The following is a 20,781-nucleotide window of genomic DNA, read 5'->3' on the forward strand; positions in this document are numbered from 1 at the left end:
TTGTTCAGACTCTTCAAAAAATGTCGATTGATGTGTGTCAGATCCTCCAAAAGTAGCGTATTTTTTGTTATATCTTTTAAGAGTTTGAGCAACATAGGTTCAAAATAGTATAAATGCCTTGGCAACTTTTCAAGGTTAAAAAGAATATGTTATGAATAAACATTTCTTCAATGCTACTAAACTTGTTAAAGAAAATGGATCTTGTCCCTGACTCAACTCAAAAGTTAGCGGATTATGTAGAATTGCCCGAAACTATATAAGAAGATAATGTTCTATTCCCTCAATCGATGTGGCACACTTAACATCTCAGGCATGTCTAGAACTGAACGTTAGAGCGGGAATAACATAACATGGAGGTCCAACATTGGGTAAACCAAGAATTGAGATGATTCGGAAATGAAATATATGCCTAACTCAATGTCAAAAACTATCTCTACGGGTGAGGATCGTCTAAAGACCATATGAGGAGGGAACAATTCATTTTCTCAACCAATAAGAAGCATTAAACATGTTTGACCAAGTTTCTGAAGAAATTGTTTAAAGCCCTGTAAGGTGAATTACCTAGGCCATGATTGTGACCTAAAAGTCAATGACCTTATAAAATCACGAGAAATCAAAGTTCAAATTCCAATACGAATAAAAAAGGAAAGAATATTAGGTGAATTCTTTCCACTTGTCTAAGCCATAATATATGAAGTTACCCGATACCAATATTTATAGTAGATAACAAGTATCTATTGAATAGTCGAGATACGTGCAAGCTGACTCAAACACGTTAGTATAAAAGAAATATATGATAAAGAGTCTATATGTTGACAAATTTTTTTTATTCTACGACCTGGAGGAAAAAAAAAGGTCTAAAATAACTTGCAAGCAAAGGATATTAGAAAGCAAGTTAGCAAAAGGGTAAGCTTAGTAAAACCATTTTCCTAGCACAATTTCTTTTTATGAGACTTCAATCACCTAGTACTTAGTCGGGGCTTCAATGCGGGCATCCAACATTGGGTGGGAAATAGAAAAAAACTCACGTACTATAATGAATTCAGTGATAAAAACCTTATAGGTCGAGTCCATCAAATTAAAATCATGAATTTGCTTTTGCAACCGAACTCAATGCTTTCCACACAAAACATCGATGTATGTGCGAAAACTAACTTCAATTTTCAATTCTTGAACTTGAAGGGATCGGAAGCCGAAGGAAGCCTTGGAGCAATAAAATAATCTCCATGTGACCTATAGGTCACAAGTTCGAGTGTTGAAATCATCCGAAAAAACTTGCATCAACCCATTATCCTTCTCCAAATCCTACATCAACGCGGGATGCTTCGTACACTGAGTTCTCATTTTATTAAATTGTAATCCCATTATACCTCAAAAGTTGCTCAACACCAATAAAGAAACATACAAAAGTCAACACCATAAAATAAAAGAGAGAATCAACAATTTGCTGCTTTGATTATATTTTCTCTTTGTAAACAATGTTAGAAAATGACTTAATAAAAAGAGACACTAATAAAAGTTTAGAAAAGGGTTACTAAAAAGCTCAAATTCCATTAACACTAGAAAGAGAGAATAAATATTCATTTGAAAATTTAACTTCTATAATAATTATATAAAATATTTTTTCATGATAAGATATTATCTAACTGATAACTACAGTTAATTGTCCATGGAAGTAAGACTCCAATATAATGGTGTAAAAAATATATGACAGGTATAACAAGTTAAAATATACCAATAGTGTAATTTTTTTACATTCCTAATTGTGGAGCTAGGAAAACGCAAGGGGTTCATACATAAAATCGAAATTTGACACTGAACCTATAGCTTGTTTTAGTTACTTTCACGATTATATACTTATATGTAGTTATAAATATGGTATCTGAGCCTAACTCCATCCTAAAAATTAGCTCATAAATGAGGATTGCTCATTCTTCAACCAACATGGCTCTAACAATATTTAATGCATTTTTTCTAATATAAATATAAGGTCTAAACGAAAGGCTACTTTATTTGTTCGAACCCCTACATAATATTGTAGCTCCACCTATGTATACATAATACACGTTGAGTTTTCTTGATTTCTTCACGTGTACACTACATATTTTGAATCACTTTTTGAAAAATCTCATTTTTGCCACTGCCTTCCACCCCTGATCTATTATAAGTTCAACAATACGTTAAATTTTTTATACTATCAGTATATATAAATCAACTTCATATTCCTCTCTCCTACCCTCTTTTATAAGTTCAACAATAACACCATTGGTAGAAGGGAATCAAAGTAGTGTGTTGGTCCTTTATCATTGACAAATTATATTTATAAATAAGCTAAGGTCTTCTTTATGTACTTTTTCTTTCTATTATTCTTTTTATTTCCTCTTTTTGGCCTGTGCTTTTAGTTTAAAGTTATGGTCCACTTTATCTTATTGAAAATTATATAGTAGATTGAAAGTGACCACTGTATTAAACAGAATGGCATAGGTTGTTATCAGGAGCAAACTGGAAATATGAAAGTTTAATTTTTTTGAAATAATCATCATATCATATCATCATATATTATTAAAAGTGGAAAGCTCTTATCTTTAAAGTTGAATTACCATTTTATGGGTAAAACTTACCCGCACCGGGTGTATACACCAATCCAATACATGCACGCCATGCGTTTAAATTTACAGTTCATTTTACTTAATCTTAATTAACTAATATGTGTTTTACTTCATTAAATCACGTAATAATGAAAATTGCATTAGTTTGGTGTAAACACCCGATGCGAATAAGTTTAAATACTATTTCTATTTTTAAATGTACAAAATATAAAAATATATTCTAATAACTAATTAGATAAATTACTTACATGTACAAAAATTATAACCACATATTCTAGGCAATTAGTATATATATAAATGAATATTAAAAGAGGTTGCCTAATAATTATGCTTAATTAATGATAAAAAATTTCAGGAACAACATACACTCTATCATCTTAATGGTTGTAAACTTTACAAATTATGGATGAATGAACGATAATAATGTATAAATATTAATAAGAGGGTATTAAACAGAATGTGTTTATTCCTATTAGAATACAATCATATATTTTCACTCATAAACAATTGTATGTTGCACTTTTAAGTGGGATATTAATGTCCCACAACAAGAGTCTGATAATGGCAAATCAACCAAAAACAAGTAATAAAATATACATCAAGAGCATCGTCTATAAGAAAGTATTGAGTAACATACTAATACATTACAAGTTTGGACCTAAGAACATAAAAATGTAATAACTCATTATGCATTTTAATCATCAAACTAATTTTTTTTAGGTTAAGGGAGTATCTAATCATTTGGCATATACGACAAAGAAGTCATTTGAATAAGTTGATTGTTCGATCTATTGTAAATTATATATTTTCGTTGAATCATTTGTGATACTCATCACAGTGCAAATTTAATATAACTTATATCATATGCAACATTTTCATGGGACTCAAGTGCAAAGCACGTGTTCAGAACTAGTAATATAAATGGGGTGAATCTAAAATCTATAATTCAGAAAAATTATGATCTTATTGTATGTATATATTTTAAAATTTTGTTTTACATATTTATTCTTGATATGATTGACGGTCTCACAAACCTTTTTGTTCGCTTAAAGTGCAGTCTGCCTGCTAATGGTCATAAGGTCCAAAGGGTTTAATTGCCCGATTACGGTTTCCTCCCAAAATTGTATTTAGGGGTGTTCATGGTTTGGATAAAAACTGATTCAAATAGAAAAATTGAATCAAATCGATAAAATAAATCAATTTTATTTGGGTTTGATTTGGTTTGGTTTTTAGATTTTTGAAAATCAATAATATTTGATTTGGTTATGATTTTATTCAAAAAATCGAAGAAATAATTGAATCAAACCGATAAATTATATACATATATTTTATTAATATACATATTTAATATATTATTTTTATGAACAATTTTAAATATCTTATATATGTTTTCATTAAAATTTCTTTACAATTTACTTATTGAAAGCAAAAATGTCCAAGGTGAAAATATTTATCTTATTGATTTCATGTATATGAGTATCTATAACAATTTCTTGTGGGACTTAAAACGTTATTGTCTCTTCCTTCTAGGCCAAAATGGTAAATTTTAAAGCTTTATTCATAGTAAATTCAGTGATCAAAAGTTTAGTAATTTCAGTCATTCTAACTATTTTTCGTTTTGAATGAGTTGTTGTCACTTTTTTCACATTTTGAATGAACTGTTTCTTTTATTTTTGTGTATGGTTAATAACCGAATAACCAAACCAAACCAAACCAAACCGAAACCGATAACCACCAAACCAATAAATGTATATTATATTTGGTTTGGTTTGGTTTTGATAATTTTAAAACCGATTAAGTTGGTTTGGTGTTGATTTTGACCAATAACCGATCCAAACTGACCCGTGAACACCCCTAATTGTGTTATAGATAACGAGCTAGAAATAGGAGTTAGACACCCTCCACTTTTTACTAGTTAGAGAGACCCCCTTAATATATTGAGAAAGGGTATTCAACTTGCTAGAAAGACTCGAAAAAAATTTTCAAATGATATTTTGATACACTACACGTATTTTAGTTTGAAATCACATGATCTAAATGTTTCTTCTTCTTAAATTTTGTGTCTTGATCAAAACAAAACACATAAAATGAAAAAAAGGAGAGTAATACTTGCCAACAATTTATAACCATGCAAATGTAACCATTAAAAAATGATGAAATTAAATACACTACAAAACATTTCAATACCCAAAAGCAGAGACTTAAAAACCTACCATTTAATTACTTTATTAGAATCTGTTTCACTTACATTTATAAAAACATAGACACAAATCCACACATTGTGGCTAATTGATTGGCGTTAAACTTCATTTTACTTTCATCGCCATTTTAGTGAAGCACGGAAGTTGCAGTGACTCAATAAAAAGTTTAGCCTAAAGCCAAAATTTAGAAAAGAGAGTTATATTTATTTAAAAATTTTAATATATTTTATTTTCATAAATACTAAAAAAATATTGTAATTGATTATAATTTAATAATTAATTTTTCTTTTTCAATTGACCATATTACATTTCTTGCAATATTTTGTAAGAAGAGAATAAACATATATATAAATTATTGTACATTATATAACAACACAAATGTTTAAATCTCTTTTATTGATTATAATTTTGAAAACTTTTTCAATAAAATCAATTGTTACATAAACTATTAAAATTATTCTAAAAGTGTTTAAAATAAAATTAAGATACTTATATAATATTTCGTAATACTTTTAATTACAAAAATCAATATTATAGTGATTGTTACCTTTAGAAGACATCCAAAGTCAAGACAATATATTTTAATTTTTTTTAATGACGCTACCCTTTGGATGCGCTCATGGTAAAACCTATGCTCCTATGCAATAACTCACACACCACACAAGAGAAGCAACCCGCACCAAGTTCGATCCAGAAGGCAAACCCCTTTGAACTTGTGACCTCCAACATAGAAGTCCCAAGCCCAAACCACTGGACCACCCCCAAAGGTTATTTGTTAATTTAATTAGTTTGAACTTGAAATGTTTAATAAAACATTTGAAAGAATTGAAGACAATCTTACACAGCAATATTAAAACAATTTAGTTGTCTACTATTTTTAATTATAATTATATCAATAATAAAATTTCAAAAATATGTGCATAATAACTAGTAAGAGATTGAGATATGTGGGTAAGAGATTAGCAACAAACTATAAGAAAATTTTAATTAATAGTAACAATAAATGCATAATTTCTTTTTTATATTCTACTTGGGTATTTTGTTTCTTCCAAGTATTAATACAGTGCTTCTTACAATGGCCTTCATCAGATCTGGTGCTCTTTTATGTATGCATCTCCTTCATCTTTTGTCTGCTCAGTGCTTTTGTTTTTTTGGGGCCTCTAAAGCCACTGCTTTAGTGGCTTTAGGGTTGAGCCGCGACGGGAGACAAGAGCTGAGCATTTCCATTGACATGACGAAGAAGTTACTTATAATTCTACAGCAAATTACGTATTCAAACATGGTACAAAATGAATTTGATTCGAGCAAGGGCGGGAGGAAAGGACATGATATTCGTTTTCATTTGAATGTTGAAAGTCTGGACTCAAAATCGACCTGCCCGAATATCTCTGTCAATATGTTCTGCATTGAGGGTTCCTGGCAGTTCTCGAAAATCTTCATTGAATACAGAATATGCACTGCAAAGGACGACAAAAATTTGAGGGTCATCATATTTAGCAAAAATCACATACTATTTTTATGTGCTTCAGTAGTTTAAGTTGGAAATCCAAAACAAGAACACCAGACTCTGTAAGCATGTCAATACGCAGATGAAGACGCTTAATTGAGGCTATCAATTGAGGCAAACAAATTTATAACGCAGTAAATGAGTGTCCAAGTGGTTTCGACGAAATCTATCTTCTCATCACAGATTAAGAAAGAGTTGTGACTCTCACACAACAGAAAAGCATATCAACTTGGAGGTTTAAAAGTTAACAAAAGGAATAAAGACTTCTGTATCTAAAGGTTTATATATCTACAAAATCGCGTACCTAAGTTCTCCCTGCTTCCGGTGTCCAAGATTATAAAAGATGAGGCCAAACCCAGTCGCCAGTAACTGCATTAAGTTAAGAAAAGGATTAATAGTACTCCGATGTTCATTTTCCAAGACCATACAGGAATTCTGCTTTCTCAAATTGAGAAAAAGTAGCAATTTGTTGACTGTTTTAGTAATTCATACACAAGAGGCCTTAGCTCTTAGCTAGTTAATTCTAAGATTTCCCAGAACACGTGTACATGCTGCAGGTAGTTAGCTGTTCAATAATTCATAAATATAAGAGAGCATAAGAGTAGACATTTACACGGTATTTAGTATATATTTAGCTTTAGAAAAAGTACACTTTAATCCTTTTACGTATCAAATATGTTTAATCATTTCTAACTCCTTATATATAGATTCTGGGTAATTCCAAAGCTAGTTTCAGGTGATATATATATTCAGCAATTAATGTGACATTATCTTCCATGCAAACTTGAGTGCTTATCGAGGAATAGAAGTATCAGTTTCAGCAAAATGTCATTAGTTTTCCCCGCTTTAATCAAAGCACAAAGAACCCAGCATTATATGACAGAATCCGCAAAACGACAGTTCAGTCTATTGAAAGCTTACAGAAACACAGAAAGTGACTCATAAGATGCTATTAGTAAGTCTGAGACTTTTTTTTTTATTATTATTAATTTGGTAAATCCCATCCCAAAGCCCCCTCCTCCTAGGCGCCACCAGTGACATTTTCCATTCCCTCTTGGTGACTAAACTCATATCTCTTGGTTGGAAGTGACGGATCAACCACTAGAGCAATCCTCTCTTGTCAGTCTGCGACACTATGGCAATTGGCAGCTACTAACCTGCATATATGTTAGTACAAAAATCCAAATACTGTAAATCAAAGTAGGATCTTCCCCAAAAATCCTTCTATTTAGAGCCCAACGTATGCCCCTAAGCATATATACATTCAGTCAACATTGTGGGATAATACTGTTCCGAAAAATTACTGAATCATAACACAAATAAATCTGCCATATATATATCACAGCAAATGATTGACCATAAAGCTCATATCACGAATAAACCTTCCATATATATATCACAGTAAATGATTGACCAAATGGCTGAACTTACAAATAAAGGTGCAACCTCATATCTTCGCGCAATAGAGGCCAGAATGAACCAAGTCATGATAATAACCCAAACCTTTGGACTGATGGAGAAAATTACCATCAAGAGCATATCTACAAACAATTGAAAAGGGAATAGAACAGGTGAAGAGGAATAAGAAGATAGTTTTACAGTAAAGATAAGAGAAATGAAAACAACTAGTCAGAGCTTCACCTGGAAATTTCAGTTTATCACGTAGCAGATAAAAAAGTTTCCTCTTCCACTTACTAGTTGATGGGGGTAACTGAAACCTCTGTTTATAGAAATGGGAATAATAGAACTTGTAAATCATTGCAAAACGAAAAAAATGAAATAATAGAAGAGTGCACATGGTAGCTGGATTCAATTTCCAAAACAGACAACAATTAAATTTCCTATACATTTGCAACATTTATTTTCCACTCACCAGTTCATCATCATCGTCATCCTCAAATTCATCACGAAAATGCCTAGGAGGTGGCTTTGGTTTGACAGCAACTATTAGTGAATCTACAAAAAAAGAATTTCAACCTTGTTATATAGAAAAAGAAGCTCCATTAATTATGATCTAATAAAATAGCAATGAAAATGTGAAAGTGGAACAGCATCCAGGAACAAATAATCAAGAAAACAACTAAGTAGTGAAGCAAAGAAATGTGCGCAGAATAGCCAAAAATGACTTGTGGGATTAGCACTCTTAACAATTGTAACCACAGGAACAGTTTTCCGTTGTTTGATCAAGATTTTCTGAACAGCGCCACTAAAGGAAGACTCAGAAACAAACAGAGCCTTCGAACTGGTCTATTTTTTACAACTTCTTTGGAAGGACATATGACCAGTTTGTTTCCTTTTAGGCTAGGAATTTCCATAGCATTATGTCTGCTATGGAAATGTGAAAGTGGAACAGTATCCAGGAACAAACAATCAAGCAAATAACTCAGTTATGAAGCAAAGAAATGTATGCAGAATCAATATGCAACAGAACAGATAGTTTGTTAATAATCGTCAAACTTATACATGTGTGCATGTCCTACTAATTCCAACTGCAAGAAGAAAAAGAGATCAAACAAAATGATACCTCTATATATACACATACATAAAATCTGTTGCATAGTGCACCAAATGTGAGCAACCAAGAAGAAAGCTAAGGAAAATAGTAAGATGGCCAACTAAAAACAACAACATTCAAACAGTAAATAGGAGATTCAGACAGAAAAGTAGCATGAGGCACCCAAAATCCCCACACAAATCATGCAAGCAGAATCAATATGCAACAAAACAGAGAGTTTGTTAGAATAATCTTCAAACTTATACATGTGTGAATTTCCCACTCATTCCAATCGCAAGAAGAAGAAGAGATCAAAACATCATGGTACCTCTATATCTCACATACATAAAATCCTCCCATGTATAGTTGTTACAATATATTATGCAAAATGATTATATCAACTTTGGTAATCAATAAGTTGATAAAAAATTGCACCTCCGTTGTTGAATTGGACTACTTCGTCATCTCCATTTTCACTATCATGCAATACATTTCCTCGCAGAACAAGTCTTAAATTTTCAATAGGCATATGTCGATTCCCAGCAATCATCTTTCTCAATTCATGTACCTAGATCACAGAAAATGTCAAAACATATTCAGAACAACTCCAGGAATTTAATTTATAGGCATCTAAAATGATAGCTGACAAGACAAGTTTAAACTTTAAACATCATCTTTTCATGCACTTCTACAACCTTTTTCTTGTGATTAGAAAAACATCAAGTTACTAAGGAGATATTTCTTGATTTTTTGCAAAAACTTGAATGAAGAGCCACTTTTTTTTTTGAGAAAGGTAACATTTACTTCTATATATCCACAGGTATACTACATCAAAGAGTAGTTCCCCTCCAAAAATTTATACTTACAACAGCCCTAAGATCTTCTAATTACAGCCAGTCAATAACATTAGAAACATCTTCAGAATTTCCTATTACTACTTGCTTACACCAAAAATAATAAAGACCTAGGCAGTTTATCTTTATCTTCTGAATATTGTTGTTCTTTCCTTCAAAACATCTTTGATTCCTTTCATTCCAAATTGTCCACCAAATGCATGCTGGGACAATCCTCCATCTCTCCTCCTTTTTTCCTGCATTTCCATCACTATTCCAGCACTTTAGGTATCAACAACTTCTCACTTATGGATTCCAAATTCCTTTTTTTAGTAACAGTAGTCTCTGGGCTTAAATGAGGATTCATATACCCGACCCAACTTATTTGGGATTGAGGCGTAGTTGTTGTTGTAGTAGTCTCTGGGCCATCACAGGACTCACAAACTTGGATTTTTTTGCAGGAACCCTATGTAAGAGAGGCCTGGAAAAGAAGGTAGGCATGCACTGGGGTAGCATAACACAGGGAGGAAGATGCATATGGAAGACAGGGGTACTTGTGAAATAACTATCCGGAGGGAAGCCAGCTTGGGTACAACTCAACTGTTTCCACCATGTACCTGCTGGCTGCTAGTCTACTACCTCCCACTAACACAGGTATCAGATTACTCTGCCCACCAAGACTTAGGCAGATCGATGGGAAGAGATCACATAGTTTTTTTTCTCTGATGCTATTTGAACCGTGGACTCTAAAACTTGCATGACTCATTGATCATATGCCACATCCTTGGGCGCATGATTCAAAATTTTCCCTATGTAGGGTCTCCATAGACAGTTCCAATCATTTGCTACTTGTCACATGCCAAATTAGAACTAGACTATCAGAATACTATGGGGATCTCTTGACATCAAAGCAGACCAAACTTACAACTTGCCCTAGATTTACTCTAATTTTTTTCTTGACCGCAAGGTGACAACCAAGTGACTTGTTGCCACTCGGTTTTTGTGTAGACCCCACAAAGATTCTCAGTTAATTTCAAACTTATCTCAGGATCAGACTCTGAGTACCTTCATCAAAAATAAATTATCACTCTGATTACACATATCCATGTACTACACCAAGTTCTCTCTAAGGCCATGCTCATTAAGCTCATAATATTTTCTTACTTCAGTCCACACTACTTTCTTATTTGTCCTGTCTGTACTCTGTCCACTTCCATTACTCTTTTATTAGTTCAATCCCGACTAATTAGGTATAATACTATAATATGAACCATAGCTGCCAGAATTAATATGAACTTTCATTGAATCATCGCCCCCTTATGTTCACTAGTTTTGCTATGAAGTTCAGGTCACTATCTTGCAAACTTTATCCTTCCAACTGTCAAAGCATTAACTTAGCAAAAAGAAAGAGAAAAAATTTCAGCACTATACCCCATCCCGAACTTCATAATTTGCACAAAGACTACATCTTTCCAACAATGTTTACTCATTGCAAAATAGATTTTTTAAAAAAACACTTTTTTCGTCGATGTGCCTCGAAATAGAAACATCATGCAATCAATTAACCAACTTCAGCTCAATTCCACATCAGCTTTGGGTCTACAGTGTGAATCCTCTATATCCATTACACTATATTCAAGTCTAGTTCATTCCAATACTTCAACAATTTGCCTTAAATACTTCAATTCCAGCTAGCAGATATCATCTATATGTATCCTTTATTTATCAAACTCGCATTCTAACCTTAGCTAAGTATGCGTTGATTACGAGCCATTAGAAAAACCAAAACCTAATTTCTCTCATTTGCATGAATTTCGAGCTAGTACGATCGAAGGAGATAGAGAAAAGGAAGTACCTTGATGGAAGAAGGGACATTAAGGCGACAAGGCGGAGAAGGACCGATGATTTTCAGAAAGATTTCTACCATCTTCTTCTCTTCAATTTCATCCATGGCGCCGTAACAAAACCTAATTCAATTGCAAAATTCAGATGTTTTCTCCGACGGCGTTATGCTACAGCTACGATCACCGGCGCCGTAAATTTGATCTCCGGACTGTTCACCGGACGACTTTTGTAAACGTATTTCACTTTTTAATTATTCAATGCGATGCTGAAAAAGGAAAAATTGGGGAAAATGTATTTATCTACGTCGATTAAGGATTAGTTTTATAAATTTTCAATTCTATTTTCTCCTTTTTCCAAAACTATATCTTAAAAAAAAAAAGTTTCCAAATTATAAACTCCTATAAATACAAATTACGCCAAATTACTTATTGTTTACCGGCATAATACATAAACATACACTTAAGTCTGATGACTAAACACACTAACTCGTTTTCACTGTGTCTCGTGGACATCCTGACGTAACACATAAATATTGAAGATATATAGATAATCATTCGATAAATTTGAGTGTTTATCGAGTAATATGCTTCATAATCAAACTTTAAGAGTTACTACAAGATAAAGTGATTGAAAATCATCAAAAATCAGAATTTTAATTTCTGTAAGAAAAATAAAATAAAAATCAATAATTTAATCTCATATGCTATTTTTTTAAGAATGAAATGACCCAAAAATTGTGTCAATAGAAAAAGTTGGTACTCGATAAAATAGTCAAAATGCGTATAAAAGGAACCTAACACCACTTATCCATACAATTTGTGTTTTAAAAGCACTTGAGTTCAAATTTTGAGTTCGAAGTCTTGAAATAGAGACGTCTTCTCTTTAAAAGAATTTTACGCAACATAATTTTGAATTAATCGAACCAGTTATATTGAGGTATATATACTTCCATGGGCTATCACAGTCCATATTGGTCCCATATTGCCCTTGTATCAGCCTAACAAGGAGGATAACACCACTTGTGGCTTGCCACTCATTTCAAAAACACAAGATTTAGGCTACCCTTTACATTCATTAGATCACTTCTCTATCTACATATTTTGTTTGGTTTACATATTAAATTCCGATTAAATTTAGAATCGTGTCTAAAAGTCCCACATTGGAATAAAAACATTTTCTAATAAAAGCGATTTCATATTCAAGTCTCGAACTCAATATCTCTGGTAAAGAATGAAAGAAGTACTTACTGCTCTACTGCAATCCTCGTTGGTTTTGTACGTATAATTCATTTGGTCTCTCAAACTTTTAGGATGAGGCTTTCATTTTCCACCATTCAATGTTAGATAATATATAAAGTATATACTATATAGCAATATCAAAATCTTTCCCTTTGTTGACACATTGATAAAAATGGCTCTGAGAATGTGGGCTTCTTCAACAGCCAATGCACTTAGAGTCTCTTCTACTGTTTCAAGAACCAATTTTTCACTCTCTAGATGTTTTTCTACTGGTAACTTTTTTCAACTTATTGTTCTCACTAAAAAAAGAGTCTAAATTTGTTTATAGGGATGTTTAGACAAATAACTCGATGCAGAGACAAAGTCAGAATTTTTAGTTTATGAGTTTTGAAGTACTATTCATTTTACTTACTAGGTTCTAAATAGATTATTTGTAGTTTGTTACATGGTGTTATTTTTGGCTCTGCTGAACTAGAATTTGCATTGTGGTGACATTTACTAACCGGTATACATAGATTATACAATGTTATACACATATTATACATCCGATTATTTTTAATTTAAGCAGTTGAGTGAACGGATGTTCATGAGATTAATTCTTATTTGTTGTTTTGTTTTATAACTTTATATTTATATTTATTTTTTTGGATATATTGCAATTTGTAGTTCTTGAAGGGCTGAAGTATGCATCTTCACACGAATGGGTAAAGCATGAAGGGTCAGTGGCAACAATTGGAATAACTGACCATGCTCAGGTTTTTCTTTGACTTTTAATACTTTTCATATAGTTTTTCACTTTTGTTTTGATAATATAGAAATCCCTGAGGGTTGAGATAATCAGAGGCAGAGTCAAGATTTTAACTTTATGAGTTCTAAATTCTAGGATAAGGACATCAGATGTTGATAACTTGCTTCTGAATTTAATCTTTATACAAATATAAAGTTTGAACTAAAGTTATTGAGTTTGACCGAACCTTTAAGTAACCTTCTAGCTCTTACCTCAGGTCAAGTGACCTACTATTTGAAACTCGGTGAATAATGAGCTCGCCCCTCTACCCTTCTCTGCGGTAGAGTTGCATATAGTTCTCTATTGAATGTTGGTTGTACGTTATCAATTGATGATATTTTCATACAGTAAAAACATAACTACAGGTAACCGTCCTTAAAAAGTGCGGGATTTGTAATCTAGAAAATAAGACAGATTATCTGCTATAACATGTTATAGTACACTGATAGTGTAAAAATTCTTTACATCCGTTAGTGCATACGAGTTAAATCCATGAAGAAATGGTGTTTTCAGGATCATTTGGGAGAAGTGGTGTTTGTTGATTTGCCAGATACTGGTACTTCTGTTTCACATGGAAGTAGCTTTGGAGCTGTTGAAAGTGTGAAAGCCACCAGTGACATTAACTCTCCGATCTCAGGCGAGATCGTTGAGGTCAACACAAAGCTCAGTGAAACACCTGGTTTGGTAAATATCTACTAACTCATATATATATGTTCCAACTACTTCATTTTTTGGGCTAGTTGAAATCTATGTTGTTCGAACTTTTCAAAAAATGCAACTAGGGTGCATGTAAGATCCTCCAAAAGTAGTGTATTTTGGGAAGATCAGACAAGGATGAGACAGCATTTTTGGAAAGTCCGAGCAACATAGGTTGAAAACTTGAAATGTCAGTTTCCTTATGATTTTGTTGAAATCTATGCTGCTTGGAGTACTCTTTAAAAATGTGACTAGGTGTGTGTCGGATCCTCCAAAAGTTGTGTATTTTTGGAGGATCTGATATGGGTGAAGTAGCATTTTGGAAAGTCCGAGCAACATAGGTTGAAAACTTGAAATGACATATTCCTGATGATTTTTCAATGTTTCTTTTTTTCACCTTATGCAACGAAGATCAACTCGAGCCCTTATGAAGACGGATGGATGATTAAAGTGAAGCCGAGCAATCCATCAGACCTCGAATCTCTGATGGGGGCAAAAGAATACACAAAGTTATGTGATGAAGAGGAAATTCATTAAAACTTGAAGGTGATTTTTGAATTCACCTTTTAGATTAGCATTTGCTGAGATGTTTTGATCAAACTTTCTTGTTAGTTGTTAAAATTCCACAAAAATAAATAATAAGATCTACTTTTCTGTTCTTTTTTTTCATTGCCTCCGCAGAATTGTGATTTGAGTTTTTTGATTCATGATTTTTATCTTCCAATTCTTTCTAGTAATTTTCGCCACGTTAAAGTTGATCTATAGATAGAATTTTTGCCTGTGTTGTTCATAGTTACCAAAAATGTTGCTGCACCTACTTTTGGAGGATCTGACATGCACTAGTCAACATTCTTGAAGAGTCTGTGAAACATAGTCAGTGTTAAAGGACAATACTAACTTTTATATTGCTCAGAGTTTCCAAAAATATTGCTGCAGACATGACGTCGGATATTCCAAAAGTACACTACTTTTGGAGGATCTGGCATGCACTTGTCGACATTTTTGAAGAATATGAGAAACATAGCTCCAGCCTGAATGTGTGACTATACACCAAGATTTGACCGCGTAATATGAAATTCTTAACTTGAATAACAGGAACGAGTGAAGATTTATCGGTAATTGACATACAGAAAAGGTTTAAAATCTGCTCGAAAATACAATGAAAACATTGTACATCAATGAACAGGAATGTGGTAAGGCTCAACATGAAATCATGAGAAGAGGCAATTTTTATTGACATGATGATGAGATCCTTTTGAGTCTTGCAAGACAATTATCAGTAGGACTAGGAATTGGTAGATATGTCACACTTGTTTTCGGATTAAGACGCTCGAGCCTGCACCAGAACAAGTTCAAAGCCAAACTATGCATTAATATACACAAAAATCAAATGTACTATGTGAAGTTGCAGACCTCAAATGTGTGTTGATATAATGTTAGTACCTATAGTTGAGAAGAAAGTAGTGAAGAAACACTGAAACTTCAAGCCTAGCCAACTCTGCTCCGGGGCACAAACGAGGTCCTGCTCCAAAGGGAAGAAACGCGCTAAATGTCTTGGCCTCATCATCCTGCTAAGAATCAAATGTGTTACTTCCTTAGCCATAATAAGAAGTTAGTATTGCCCTTTAACCAGGACTAAATCTTCCGTAGCAGATGTAGCTTATTAGCCACAGGTTCAACTTGAACCTAGTATTTTCGACACAGAACATCAATGTTAATGTGAAAACACTAAGATGATAACAAATTCATAAGTATAATAAGTTCAATCTTAAGAAACTTAAAGGCTGAACCAATCAAGTTTAAATCATGAATCCGCCTTTGCTACAAGCCGACTCCAACTTGCTTGGGACTAAGGCGCAAGTATCATTGTTGTTGTAAAGAAAACTAGTGCAAGGAGATATTGCTTATAATACTTACATCCCATCTTGAAGGATTAAATTCTTTAGGGTTCACATGATTGTTAGGATCCAAATTAACTTGCCTTATCCAAGTCAATACCTTCCATCCTTTTGGTATTGTGTACCCTATATAGCACAAAACAAATTCCATTTAGTACATAAGACATCTTATTTTGTCAAAAACTTAGGCTAAATGAAGGTGAAGACGAGAGAAAAAGGCGAACTTTACCATTCATGTTGATTGTCCTTTTCGCGTTTCTATAAATGGCTAAGGTGACATTAGAGCAACGTAGAGTTTCATCGATTACCTTGCATTTGAACACAATTCCATATGTTAAAATTCTCGAACTTTCAAAAGGTCTACATTCTCATACGACTAGACTATTAACAAACCTTGGTTAGATATTTCATCTGTCTAATCTCATCGTAGCTAAGTTTTTTATCCGAATCAGGCAGCCTTCTCTTAACAATTTCCTCTTGTTCCTCCTGAAAACAGAGAATTTCTCAAACGGTACATCAGACCTCTCTATAACAACATTTCACTATAGCATCAAAAGATATCTGGACAAACGACGTTGTTATAGAGAGGTTTAACTCTAATAACAAAACATGTGTTAAGATTACAAATGACTTGTTATGTTACCTTTGCTTTTTGTAAGAACTCAGGATGTTGTTCTAAGAACATAATTGCCCATGCTGCAGTATGAGCAGTAGTTTCATGACCTGCAAACACGTAAACGATTAACAAGTCGATGATCTCCTCATCGTTTAATCTCCTTCCTTCGTCGTCTTCAATGGCCATAATCAAATCAACCATATTGCCCTTTGATCTTGATTCATCCTTCATATTCATCACCTTCCTTTCATCTATTACTGATTGAAATATCTTCACCAGGTTTTCCCTAGCCTAAGTTAATGACCATAAACTAGAGCTTATTAGACTCCAGAATTTTCGACGTGGAAGACAAATTTATATGTGAAAAATCATTAAAGTTTCAACAAACACTAAATTTGAACTGATAATTAAAGAAGTACAATGATTTCAATACTACTCCCTCCGTCTCAAATTACCAGTCATGTTTTTCTTTAACACGTCCTTTAAGAAAACATTAATTAAAAGAGGTTTTTGATTATTTGACCCTCATTTATGTCTTAAGATATAATCTCTCTTCATTAAATATTTACTCTGTTGAGGTGTTTGTAGTCTTCAAGAATAATCACCACTGAGGATAGAATGAAAAATAAAATCATTTTGCCTAGGACTTCATGAACTTTTAAAATGACAATTAATTTGAGATAACTGTTTTAAGAGATCACGAAAGATAATTTGTGAAGGAGGAAGTAAGAATCTATAATAAAGATCTAACCAGTCAAATTTAAATCTTGAATTCGTCTCTAAACGAGTGGGTAAAAAAAAAGGGACATAGCTAGAACTAACCTTGAATGCCCTATGATAAGCAAATCCAGGGAGATTGATAGGCAAAGCCAAAAAACCTTTCAAATAAATAGTATACGCCTTTTCAACCATATCTAACCATTGAGGATCAATCTCACTGCCAATCATGATTCTTATTATAACTTCAAATGTAGATTTCTTCATTTCACTAAGAAACTCAATTGGTTTTTCTTCAATGGCATTCCATTTTTCAAATGAACTCTTCACGACTTCTTCAATTAGACTAAGGTACAATGACAATGCATGTTTGCCTTTTATAGGAGATGTTGTTATTCGACGAAGACGCTTGTGTTCTTGGCTTGTAATTCCATGGAGAGCTTTTTTTCCAATGAGATTTAACACTGATTTAGGCCATCCCAATTCAAAGTTGTCATCATCCATCAAGATTTTCTTGCATACTTGTGGTTTTGTAACAATGATGCTTGGTGTTCCAAACATAAATGCTTTGTACATTCCTCCTTGTCCATACCTTCAATGTTTCATTATTTTTTTTTACCAAATATCAAGAATGTTAGCATTCACTATAGAAATCAATTAGTATAGTTAAGACAATATATAACAAGAATTAGAGTGGCAAAACCACGAGTTTCTTTCGTTAAGGGTGATCAAGATTTAATGGTCAAAACACATACCTAACTATCACTTTTTCGTGAATTTCATACTACAACTATCAGTTATTTTAATACATTAGAAAAATGAAACAACTGATAGTTGAGGTTTGGAATTCACGAAAAAGTAATAGTTCAGGTGTGTTTTTACCATTATCGATCTTCTAATGTACATAGATGTATAAAGATTGACTTTCGACCTATGCACATAATGTAATTTTCTATATACAAAAGTATTAACAAATAGTACAACAACAAGTACCAGTATAGCCCCATAAGCGGAGTTTGGGAGGGTGTACATATGCAGACCTTACCCCTACCTTTGTGGGGTATAGAGATTGTTTTCAATAGACCGTAAACTCAGGATAAAGGGTAAAATGGGGTAATCTTTTTCTTTTTTTAAATCCATTTTTAGTAAAATAAAAGATGAGTAAGGTAGACAACATACCTAGAAGTAAAGTAAGAGATAAATGATTCAGGATCACCATATTTAAATGTTGTAAAAAAAGTGAACATATTCCCAATGAATGGCAAACTCATATCACCTGGAGGTATGTTATACTCTTTTGAACTAAATTTGCTTGTATAAAACAAGTCATTTGCTCTCTTTAACAAACAATAAATTGCAAAAATCACAATTGCAAAAGATGTGAAAAAGATTGATCCAAAATCACACACCATTTTCCACTATTTAGGCAAAACCAAGAAAGGTTTTATAATTTGCTTACTAAAGATAAATATTTGATTCAATTGGTTTTATAAAGAGTTTGTCACATACAAACCATATAAAGACAAATATTTATAGATATGCAAATGTCTATTTGACTATGTCACGAGTTCAAGTCATGGAAATAATTATTAATATTTGCATCAGGTTGGATAGGTTGTTTACATGATTACATTCCTCGGGTGCAATCCTTCTCAAATTCTGCTAACGTGAAATGCTTTGTGCACTGATTTGCATTCTCATTTTTATTAAAAGTTGTATAAGTATAGTCATGGAGACTAACAGAAGATTGTGGTTTAATATTTTCTCAAAAGATTTTCATTTTGCTCAGAAAAAAAATCTTTAAATCCTAATCTAAAATTTTCATAATTTTTTTTTAAAAAAAAATCATTTACTAAACAATTATCTTTTAAATAAAAGAAGATATAACTGGCGAAGATTTTTTATTTATTTATAAAGACGGCAGATAATGGCATAATTAAGGTTGATAGGGGACACACATTGTATTTTTCATATGGTATCATCTGCCGCTTCATCATATATATATATATATATATATATTGCGCCCCTTGCTCCATTTGCTGATGCGAGAATCGAGACAGTGACGGATTCAAAATTTTAGGTGAATAGGCTTGGTTTTAAAAGTTCTTAGCTAAACTTTACTTTAACTATTACGGAGTTTAGATCTAATATTTATAAAATGTGATGAAGTTTTTATGTAAAATTTATTGTCCTGTATTAAAAGATATTAAATTCAGATAAATCAGACATTAATCGCCCCAGAATTTCCAACCGGCTTGTGTTAACCGGCAACTATACTTGGCTTATTTTTTTCACATAATTATTATTATATGGAATGGCCGCACAGCTAACTAGTAGGCAAGTTTGGAGACGGGTTCAATCGAATTTAATAATTTTTATTTACCTAATATATTTATGTTAAAGAATTACAATTATATATACAAATATTAAATTTAAAATCTAATTTTTGACACCTGAAGTTGTCATTTCAAAATTTAAAACACGTAAAATTAAAATTCTAACTTGGCTTTTGCTAAGAGGAGCAATAACGTATGCCAGTCAAAACGTCCACTAAATATATTTGAGTGGAAAAATCATCTATCTCCGGTTAAAGCACTCTTACTGAAAAGTTCTCTATTTTAGGACTCGAACACAGTATTCTTATGTATCATCATTGTGAAGTTATTTCAAGCAAACACCAACACCAACATACCTAATGTAATCCCACAAATGGAGTTTGACGAAGATAGAGTATAGGCAAATTTTATCCATATCTCGTACAGGGATGGACCCACATAGAGTCCATCGGGTGCTCGAGCACCCATTAACCTCATATCGAAAAATTTGTATAAAATTAACATAGAGCACTCAATGAACAAATGATTTGACTGGTCCATTGGACCTTTGGTAGGTGTGTGCTTAAGACTCTTTTAGTGTTGTTGAAATATCGCTGTCAACATGTCTTTTTTTTTATTTTTGATTCAGCCATTTTCAGAGCACCCATAACCTTAAAATCCTAGATCCGCCACTGATCTCGTAGAGATAGAAAAGATGTTTTTTTATGTAACTTCGCGACCTTAAATTCAAATCTCATTGTCAACATGTCTTCTTTATATTTTTTATTCAGCCACTTTCAAAGCACCTACAACCTTGAAATTCTATATCCGCCACTGATTTCATAGAGATCTCGTAGAGATAGAAAAGATTATCTTTTTTTATGTAACTTTGTGACCTTAAATTCAAGGTCCATGTCTCTCAAATTGAAGAAAATAAACATGACATCCCATTGTACAAAGCATCTCACATTCCCGCAAGGTCCAGGGAAGGACCACATCCTCTCTTAGAATGTAATGTTGCTACC

General features: G+C 32.7%; 3 protein-coding genes across 3 annotated transcripts; 1 reads left to right on the forward strand and 2 right to left on the reverse strand.

Moving 5' to 3' along the window:
• Nucleotides 1-5,801: 5,801 nt before the first annotated feature.
• On the reverse strand, nt 5,802-11,745 carry LOC125842665 (uncharacterized). Its single transcript, XM_049521987.1, has 7 exons — nt 11,500-11,745; nt 9,247-9,379; nt 8,191-8,273; nt 7,959-8,037; nt 7,749-7,858; nt 6,622-6,686; nt 5,802-6,267 (listed from the first exon to the last, which is right to left on the reverse strand). Exons 1-7 carry the CDS (start codon nt 11,593-11,595, stop codon nt 6,174-6,176), a joined length of 660 nt encoding a protein of 219 aa, XP_049377944.1. The 5' UTR covers nt 11,596-11,745; the 3' UTR covers nt 5,802-6,173.
• A 1,037-nt stretch (nt 11,746-12,782) lies between these two features.
• On the forward strand, nt 12,783-14,886 carry LOC125842558 (glycine cleavage system H protein, mitochondrial-like). The gene is made up of 4 exons (XM_049521866.1): nt 12,783-12,999; nt 13,394-13,482; nt 14,028-14,198; nt 14,622-14,886. Exons 1-4 carry the CDS (start codon nt 12,900-12,902, stop codon nt 14,745-14,747), a joined length of 486 nt encoding a protein of 161 aa, XP_049377823.1. The 5' UTR covers nt 12,783-12,899; the 3' UTR covers nt 14,748-14,886.
• A 1,606-nt stretch (nt 14,887-16,492) lies between these two features.
• LOC125878166 (beta-amyrin 11-oxidase-like) lies at nt 16,493-16,998 on the reverse strand. Its single transcript, XM_049559352.1, has 2 exons — nt 16,752-16,998; nt 16,493-16,594 (listed from the first exon to the last, which is right to left on the reverse strand). Exons 1-2 carry the CDS (start codon nt 16,959-16,961, stop codon nt 16,493-16,495), a joined length of 312 nt encoding a protein of 103 aa, XP_049415309.1. The 5' UTR covers nt 16,962-16,998.
• Between the last annotated feature and the right edge of the window lie 3,783 nt (nt 16,999-20,781).

Source organism: Solanum stenotomum, chromosome 10, assembly GCF_019186545.1.
Source record: "Solanum stenotomum isolate F172 chromosome 10, ASM1918654v1, whole genome shotgun sequence".
NCBI lineage: Eukaryota > Viridiplantae > Streptophyta > Magnoliopsida > Solanales > Solanaceae > Solanum > Solanum stenotomum.

What these genes read in the sequence shown, in the direction of transcription:
- LOC125842558 (XM_049521866.1), top strand. Translation starts at nt 12,900, where the DNA reads ATGGCTCTGAGAATGTGGGCTTCTTCAACAGCCAATGCACTTAGAGTC. An exon ending in GAATAACTGACCATGCTCAG is followed by an intron (nt 13,483 to 14,027) that starts GTTTTTCTTTGA and finishes TGGTGTTTTCAG; the next exon opens with GATCATTTGGGAGAAGTGGT. An exon ending in TCAGTGAAACACCTGGTTTG is followed by an intron (nt 14,199 to 14,621) that starts GTAAATATCTAC and finishes TATGCAACGAAG; the next exon opens with ATCAACTCGAGCCCTTATGA.
- LOC125878166 (XM_049559352.1), bottom strand. Translation starts at nt 16,961, where the DNA reads ATGAATATGAAGGATGAATCAAGATCAAAGGGCAATATGGTTGATTTG. An exon ending in AGTTCTTACAAAAAGCAAAG is followed by an intron (nt 16,595 to 16,751) that starts GTAACATAACAA and finishes CTCTGTTTTCAG; the next exon opens with GAGGAACAAGAGGAAATTGT.
- LOC125842665 (XM_049521987.1), bottom strand. Translation starts at nt 11,595, where the DNA reads ATGGATGAAATTGAAGAGAAGAAGATGGTAGAAATCTTTCTGAAAATC. An exon ending in ATGACGATGATGATGAACTG is followed by an intron (nt 8,038 to 8,190) that starts GTGAGTGGAAAA and finishes TTCTATAAACAG; the next exon opens with AGGTTTCAGTTACCCCCATC. An exon ending in ATGAGGTTGCACCTTTATTT is followed by an intron (nt 6,687 to 7,748) that starts GTAAGTTCAGCC and finishes AACTTAATGCAG; the next exon opens with TTACTGGCGACTGGGTTTGG.